Raw genomic sequence first — 8,427 nt, 5'->3', positions numbered from 1 at the left:
CCCGAGGGCCCTCCCGGGGGTCTGTGGGGACGGGAGGGCCGGGGCGCCCGGCTGCCTCCGTGCCCTGCAGCCCGCCTCCCTCCTGTTGGGTCTGCGTGCCGTTTCCTGCCCTGAAACCCCTTCAGGTACCTTAGAAAGGCTGCAGCAAGGCATGGCTAGGGGGAGAAGCCCGGTTTATCCCCGTGTATGGGTTATTGTAGCCTTTGGGCAAGCTCCGTCAAAGTGTCTTCCATTTGTATTTCAGTCGCTTCTCAGCAGGGTGAGTCGGCTGTGGAAAGAGCAGCGAGGTCGTCCTGGTGACACGGCTGTGCAGGCAGTTTGCAACAGCAACGCTGTTGTCTGAACGTTAACTGGGAAAGGGGCAAAGAATTGGCATTCCTTTCCTAGCAGGGCATGGATACAGCTAACCAGTCTTTTGTAAGCTCATACACCGGCGTGTGTTTTGACTACCTGTGAGGGAGGACAGTGGCTTGGGAACTGTGAAATCTGGATTTCATTCCCAGCTCAGTCACTCTGTGCGCTCTCCTGAGAAAATTGTCAGTCTGTGTCTGTTTCCTTATCTGTGAGCGGGGAGAGTAGTACCAATGTACCTTCAGGTGTATTAGGAAGCCACATTGAGAGTTATCGTATTGTAGGGATTTCTCAGTTGAAACTGAGGTACTGTTCCGTCAGGCTGCATGTGTGCTGTTGATGAAAAGAATCCCAAAGAGACTTTACACCGAGAACCGAGAAATCTTTGTGTGGAGAGTGCAAAAGATTGCCCGCTCAGGTTGAGACCATTTGTACCTGCAGGTGTAATGGAATGGAGTAAAGTGTATGTTTAGAAGTTGACTAGTAAAGGAAGCTGGCTGCGTTGCCTTCACAAGTCTTAATTTGGTTAGGCATGGCAAAACAGTGCAAACACCTGTGTGACTGTACCACCCCCGCGGGGGCAGATGTGGTCCCAGTGGTCACACAGAATGAGACAGGTTCTCTGGTGTCTGGTTTTCTTCACCAGAGTAAGGGTTACATGCTATACTTGAGAATTGTCCGATACAAACATAACACAAAAAACCCCTTATCTGCTAAGTTCTTTGTTTGGTGTCTGAATAATATGCTTCGGAAGTTTTTTCTTAGTTGTTTGTAAATAAATAACTCATTTTGTTGAACTTGTTAATAAATTCTGTTTTACATTTCAAAAACAACATGTTGGTGCTGGGAGACAACATGCACACCAGGAACGTCAGGCAACAGATGAAGACAAAGACCTCTCTTTACAGGGACTTAAATAGAGCCTTTGTAGAAAGGGTATTTTTATCACTTCAGCTTTCCAGTTAACCCAAAACACATTAACTGTACAATGTAGCCTGGTAAGCTACTTACAGGCCACAGTTCTTTTTGCCTTTTAGGCTAAGAAAGCAAGAGGAATTATGTACACACGCTTTAGCTATAGCCGGTGTCAAAGGAAAAGGTACGATGTGCGGGCCTACAAGGTGGATCAATTCTTCACGGAGAATTAAGTTAGTTGCTGTTTTGAGGCTGTGTGATGAGGAAGGAGGAAGTCTTAGCTGGCCTCTAACAGACGTAATAATAAACATCTTTGCAGTTGGCATTATTCGGCAGCATCAGTAGAAGGAAAAGTCTGAAAACAGCATGGAATCTAAACTCCTTTCCTACTAGCAGGAGTAGATCTTTTTAGGGAACTGACCAGACAGTCTGCAGAAATTTTGCTCAGGTGTTGTGTGAATCGTTCTTGCTCCCCAGATAAATCAGCATTCGAACCTGCTGGGTTCCTCGCCTGTCCTCTGAACGCTGAAGAAAAACCTGGCTATTTATGACACCATAAAGTTACTATGCTGAGCCTACCTTCTGATCCACTGCCAGACAGAATTCAGCAGAGGAGAAAGGATGTATTAATATCATGTTCTTTTATTGACAGATTGAAAACCTAGAATGGCAGGAGAACAGAAACCGTCCTGCAATCTTCTAGAGCAGTTTATTTTGCTAGCCAAAGGTACAAGTGGCTCAGCTCTGACTGCTCTTATAAATCAAGTGCTGGAGGCTCCTGGGGTTTATGTCTTCGGAGAGCTGTTGGAGTTAACAAATGTGCAAGAGGTAAGAGAATGAGTTTCTATTATAATGCCCCTTCTGCACTGCCAGTATAAGAGATCCCCAGAAGTTTCCACAGACAGCCTGCGCGTGAAATTTCTGTGCCAGGAAGGGCCTGGTGCGACTTATCTTGGTTCTGAGATGTTTGTGTATGAGAGATTGATGTTGCTTTTGCCTGTATATATTACATGTTAAAAAATACTTACATAAAGCTTTGCTACCTTAATGCGACTGCTAACACAGCAAAAACCTGGCAGCAGCACAGTAACAATTTTAAGAAGGCACCTAGCCAGCCAACAACGAAAAAATCCCTTTCTACTCCTTCGTTGTCCTGGAAAGCATAACTTCAATGGTCTCCAAAAGTCTTCATGAACAGATGTCTAGCGTATCAGGCCTGGGTAGTAACCAAACCATTTCAAACCAAGGTGGAAAGTAAGTTCCAGAGCTTTTACTGAGAATGCCTTGCCAGCACTCGCCTCTACTACAACGAGGGAATCTAGGTTGAGTATCTCTGCAGCTGGGGTAATGTGGCGTACAGCAAGTTTGGCTTTCCAAACGGGCTCTTAGATATGCCGAAAAATGCCTCTATGTTTGTTCAGCATCAAATCGCAAGTATGTTTTTTTCCTGGATCTGTGTGCGGCAAATGGTATTTAAAAAAAAAAAACCACTCCATAAAAATCACTGCTTGGTGCTGCAGTTATTCCAGTGAAGTGTTTGCATGTGAGAGGAGTGCTATTACTTTCAAATGCGCTCAGCTTACAATGTTCTAGCTTGCTTTGCTTTGAAGTTTTTGTGGCTCTGCAGGTAAGCTGTCTTAGCTTTCCCAGTAACAGCAAGGATGCTTAACCAACCAACACCACTGCCTGCTTGCTTGTCACGTGATGAGAAGAGCTGGCCCTGTAGGACGTCAGCTGAAATTCAAAGTTGCCTTTTTCTTTTGCCTCCTAAGGGGCTGCACAAAGCAGTTGACAGTCCAAACTGTAGTTAAGTTCTGGTGCATAGAAATGGCTAGATCATCTTGACTCTGAAACTGCTGAAATTTGCTGCTGCTCATGAGGCCTTATAAAGGGTCCAGCTCTTTAAGATCAGGACATAATTACTTTTCTGGGTACTACTTGTCCTATATAGACTTTAAACATGCTCTGGAGAAGTCACCTACCAGTGTCGTATTGACTGTTACCGTGTTACATGGAGTTTCTTTTGTCGTCTTCCCATCCAGCTTGCTGAAGGGTCTAATGCTGCTTATTTCCAGTTGCTGAACCTGTTTGCGTACGGAACGTACCCAGACTATGTAGGTAAGAGACTGCCACCTGTTTGCAGAGTACGAGACTGGGTTGCCCTTTAGAATTGTCAGAGGCAGTTCTTTGCTTTCTGTGGTACCTGGTATAGTGTGGCTGGGTGGAAGTGTCCAAGAACAGAATTTGCTTGGGAGGAGAATTGTTCGTAGGGGCTGTCTGGGTCATATGTGCTTTTTAATTGCTAAAAAGTGGAGGAAGGGCTAGAGATGATGGTCTTTTGCTGGTTTGGATTAGACTGCGGCACTGGATTGAATTGGTCTGTAGCAGTATTCATTGACGTTCACAGGCCGCTTACCTCTGCGGAGTGCAATTCCAGACATCTGTTTTGAAATTTAGATGACACCGGTTATGGAAGCTGCAGAAATCTTAGACAAAATTGTTCTGCATTATTTATAAAAACCTGTAAGGTTTATGGGATAACCTTTTATTCTGTGATGGCATTGCTGAAACAAAATGAAGCATTTCTTAGCTAGAATACAAATCGTAATAATGACTTTTATACAGCTTCAGAAGGACTATGTGTGAATCATCTTAGTATCTGTCGAGATGTGCTTTTATCTCTGGTGCTTATGCTTCCATTCTGCTACGATTTAATACTTCATTTGTGGGTAGCAGCCTAATCCAGACCATTACAGCGTGTGACAAATAATTCTGTCATAGTGCTGGCTATCACTGTGGTGGATGAGCTGTCTAGTTCCTGTAAGGAGAAGTGGCATCCGTAAGTGCAAGGACTGGAAATTCCAGTGGCTGTGGAGCAACACGAGCCTCATGAATTCTGTGACTGATTAGAAGATGTTTGCTGTGCATGGGTCTTGTGTCCCAGCATGTGACAGCGCAGTTCCTTCTTCCTTTTCTAGTGAAGAAAGAGAAGGGGGGAAAAGTAGTGAAAATGTAGAGCACTGAATGAAGTGGGATGGATGGGAGAACTTGAGTGGCCCTGGAACACTAATTTCCATTAAAGCAGATATTTTAAAGAGTTTCTTTGCTTTGGAAAGCCGCCGGTTTCCTTTCTGTTTTTAAATATTCATGAGGCACATGAATATAGTACAATGACAGTAAGGCCATGTAAGTATCTAGATTAATAATTTTTCCTCTCTTCCTCAGCCTAGTACTTTACACTTTCAACCCTAAATTCGACAGCTCTCCAGAGAAATAAAACCAGCTGTATTTACAACCAGATCAGCAAAGGGGGAAGATTTTATTCTGTCAGCTCGTTAATGAAATAAAAATGACTTGGTGGTAGAAACAAAGCATTGACCAACCGTTTTGGCAGGACACCACTTGTGTAGATGTGAATTATGTTCTAATTCCAAAACCAGAATTACTAAATAAGCAGAGAAGAATGGAATTGCCAACTTGTTTTTTAACTTTTCCCCTCTCTCCCTGGGTGTGCTAATCTGCCATCAGCCGCAGCGCTCTCTGCTCACCAACACGCACAGTAGCTGAAGGGGTTCAGCCTTTCAGGGTTTAGTGTAGTGCAACTAGCCTGAAGTTCTGCAGCCTGGATTATATAATTCTTGAAGGAAGGTCCTGAATCTTGTCTTTTTAACATTAACAGCAAACAAAGATAACCTGCCTGAATTAACAGCGACTCAGAAAAATAAGCTGAAACACTTGACGATTGTAAGCCTGGCTTCCAGAATGAAGGTAAAGTGCACTTTGTATGATAGCAGTCATCTTCTGGTTTGTTTTTGTTTTTGAAAAGAGCATCAATGCCATAGCATTGAAGTTGTATCGGACTGCGTGAGTACTCACAAAAAATCCTGCAACTAGGAAAATACCTGTAATGTAGAGTGTTCTCTCATGGTACATTTGGGACATTAACTTAGTGGACTTCCATGGATGAGCTGTGGGGGTGTCTGGACTGCCACGCAAATTGGTCAGTAAGGGCTGCGAAACTTTGTATGGCTTCTTTCACTGCTGGAGGTGGAGAATCATTCTTAAAAACACTGACTTTTTGTTCTAGAGAAAACTAAGCAACACTTTTAATTTCTTCTACAATCCTATTACCCTTTTTCCTGCAGAACACGCTGTGCCAAAGCTTCAGGAATTACCAAAGTTGTGTCAGAATGTTATGTAGCCTAGTAGCAGGTGTTTGTTCTGTCATGATCAGTCACTGCTGTACTTGCAGGTTAAAGTGTAGGATACAATAAACATTTGGGTCTTGACCTTCTGAGACTTAGCTGTTCATTTTGGCTCTAGGACTGTTAACTTATTCTTGGACTTGCTGTTTTTAGTGCATTCCCTATTCTGTGTTGCTGAAGGACCTGGATATGAGGAATCTGAGGGAGCTGGAAGATCTGATTATTGAAGCGGTTTATACAGATATTATCCAGGGGAAGTTGGATCAACGAAACCAGGTGCTAGAGGTGGATTTTTGTATCGGCAGAGACATTCAGAAGAAGGACATCAGTAACATTGTCAAAACACTCCAGGAATGGTGAGGCAGTCTCTCCACCTTCCTTGTTCCTTGTACGTAGCTTGTCCTGTCTCTTTTTTTTATTCCTCAAAGTTTCAAGCGCTGGCTCAATTTTACCATGTTCCATTAATCAGGAGTCTTATGCTGTAAGGAGGCACTTGAAGGAGCACTCTGTTGGGCAAGTTTTCCAAGATCCCACCTAGGATTTAATTTGTGTTATATATCAAGCCAAACTATACTAGGTTTTGAGATTCTGCTCTCACCGTCACTTTTCCATGGCAGAATCCTAGCAAGGAGTCAAGGGTCTTCTCAAACAGACATGCCGAACTGGACTCACGGTCTTATGGTGGGAGCTACCCCCCTTTCTGCTGTTACACTTGATAACAAAAACAGAACTGTCCATTACTTTTCAGCCTACTTTCTCAGCCTGTGATGAGAACTGCACGGGCAAATTCTAGAGAATCACAGTTCTTTGGAGGGGATGTCTCTTCAAGTTTGAAGTTTCAGATGCCTTTGCCTTCTGTTTGTTTCTGCAAGTGCAGGCTGCACGCAACCATATTGGGACTGTGGTACTATCTTTTTGTACCTTTGCCAGGAAGCTGCTTCTTGTCTTTTTGTAGGATTCCCTTCCCACCCAAAGAAGTTCCCCTGTAGAGTGTGGAGCCTGTGGCAGGTTCTGAGCTGACTGGGAATTGCGTCCTAGTTGCTATGGTAACGGGTGCATGAAAAGTAATTAAACTGTTGTGCAAATACGCTGTCCTGAGGTGGGGGCAGGTTTTTTGCTTCTCTACTCCCAACTCCCTCAATCCCATCTCAGCGGGAGGGCTCTGGCAGCTTCCAGGACCTTACAGCACTGTTTGGAAGGTAACGATGAACCCACTGCCAATTCCCTTTCTGTCCTCTCCAGTTAGGAGTTCTGTGTTGGAGGAGTGCTCTTGTCTTTTGAACACTTAACAGGCAGGGGGATTCTCTCAATCTGACTTTTTTGTTTAATTTTAAAATTTTACTTACTTTTGAAACATGCGTTGCATCCCGGTTTAAGCAGTAATTCTGATTGAAAAGGAAGTGGAAAGTGCATTGAATCTGCACTTACTTTTTGATGGGCAGGTAAGAGTAACATGGACTCTCTAAAGAATGCTGTGAAATACATTGAGTAAACAGCAAAGCTTTTTCTTGCCAGCTTTTTGGAACTCTAATCTTTAAGCAGGGAGTATCAATTTAATAATCTCCTAAACGTTTAGGCGAGCATGACTTTTCAGATTGCCTGATTGAGCTGTTCCAGAGAGAACTCGTAAACACTGTTTGACATTGTATCTTGCAGGTGTGATGGTTGTGAAGCGGTTCTTTTAGGAATTGAGCAGCAAGTACTTAGAGCCAACCAATACAAAGAGAACCATCACCGAACTCAGCAGCAGGTAGAGATGGAGGTGGGTACAGAACCACTTCAGACTGCTCTATGCTTTTTTGATAAATGTTTGTTTACTGAAGAAAATAATCTGGTAGCACCTGGTTAATGGTCGTGGCTTCTCTGAAGTAGGCTAGCAATCATGCAAATCAGATGTGCTGGTCTGGGGTAGGAAGAAAACACATCTGCTTCCATGTCCTGGTAACATCACAAACATCACATTTGCCCACTCTGAGCAGGCTAGAATTTTTCTTTATAAAAATATGCTAGGTGGGTGCACTACCTATAGTTTCCTGAATTGATTTGTTAGGAAAAGCATGCTTTTAGCACAGAGCTTGGATGCAGTTCTGTTCCTTTTGTGCAAGGCAGGAAGGAAGGAAAAAAACAGTTCACTTTGTTTTAAACCTGAAAGTGTAATTAACAAAAGTCTCTCGAGTCTCATTGCTTTTGCAAAAAGTGCCCTCGGCAGCTTCCTTCGGGGTCTTTCTCTGGGAGCCAGGCTGAGCACCCGGACAGGGCTCTCTGACACGCTCCCTTCAGCAGCGTGACCTGGGAGCGCTCCTGCCTCTGCATGCACAGCTAGGCGGTAGATGGCAGCACGGGCACGCGATTTTAGCCCCTGCTGATGTGTATTTACTTATGAGAACAAATCTTGGCTAATACAGCTGTAAAGGTGAAAATGGTCCTCCCGAGACACTTGCTCAGGGTTTACTTCTTGCAGAGTGCTGCATCCCTGCAGGTTTACTTTTGCCTTCTTAAGCAGCGTATGCTTGGCAGCTTGATTGGCATCTATAGCGCATTTGGTTTGCCGGATGCCTTTGGCCTGGAGTTGGCACACCTGACTCCCAAACGTGATTTTGCCTGTGGGTTTTTTTTAAGGTTTGCTCATGGTATTTCTGGTGAGCCCTACTGGGTTCCAGGGGACAGAGTATGGTGCCTGGTGCTGTATCTCTCCTTTTCAGCCAGAGTAGCAGAAGCACTAGTGCTGCCTCCCACGAAACCAATTTCTATTCCTGCTTCTAGCAAATATCTGTGGCTCAGACAGCCAGCTAGGCCAAATAGCATTTTCCCTTTTCAAGCGCTGTCCTAAATGTAAGTTTGTTTCTTTCACAGTCTCCTTTGTCCTTCCTGCTTCTGGCCAACATAACGGTAGGGTGGCTGCCTTCTGCACCAAGGCAGTAATAGGTCCTGCCAGCCAGCCGGATAGGTGGTACGA

The 8,427-nt window shown here is 44.2% G+C and overlaps 1 protein-coding gene across 1 annotated transcript in view; it reads left to right on the top strand.

The window, feature by feature from the left end:
- Positions 1-1,932: 1,932 nt before the first annotated feature.
- Positions 1,933-8,427, top strand: part of COPS7B (COP9 signalosome subunit 7B) — an 8,017-nt gene continuing 1,522 nt past the window's right edge. Inside the window, exons 1-5 of the mRNA XM_009323571.1 lie at positions 1,933-2,094; positions 3,309-3,384; positions 4,946-5,034; positions 5,625-5,827; positions 7,128-7,233. Of these exons, the coding sequence (XP_009321846.1) occupies positions 1,933-2,094; positions 3,309-3,384; positions 4,946-5,034; positions 5,625-5,827; positions 7,128-7,233 (636 nt within the window). The remainder of the gene's footprint in view (positions 2,095-3,308; positions 3,385-4,945; positions 5,035-5,624; positions 5,828-7,127; positions 7,234-8,427) is intronic.

This window comes from Pygoscelis adeliae, unplaced genomic scaffold (genome assembly GCF_000699105.1).
Source record: "Pygoscelis adeliae isolate BGI_AS28 unplaced genomic scaffold, ASM69910v1 Scaffold245, whole genome shotgun sequence".
Lineage (NCBI taxonomy): Eukaryota > Metazoa > Chordata > Aves > Sphenisciformes > Spheniscidae > Pygoscelis > Pygoscelis adeliae.
Note: the sequence above shows the minus strand (reverse complement) of the source record. Positions and strands in the feature narration are given on the sequence as shown.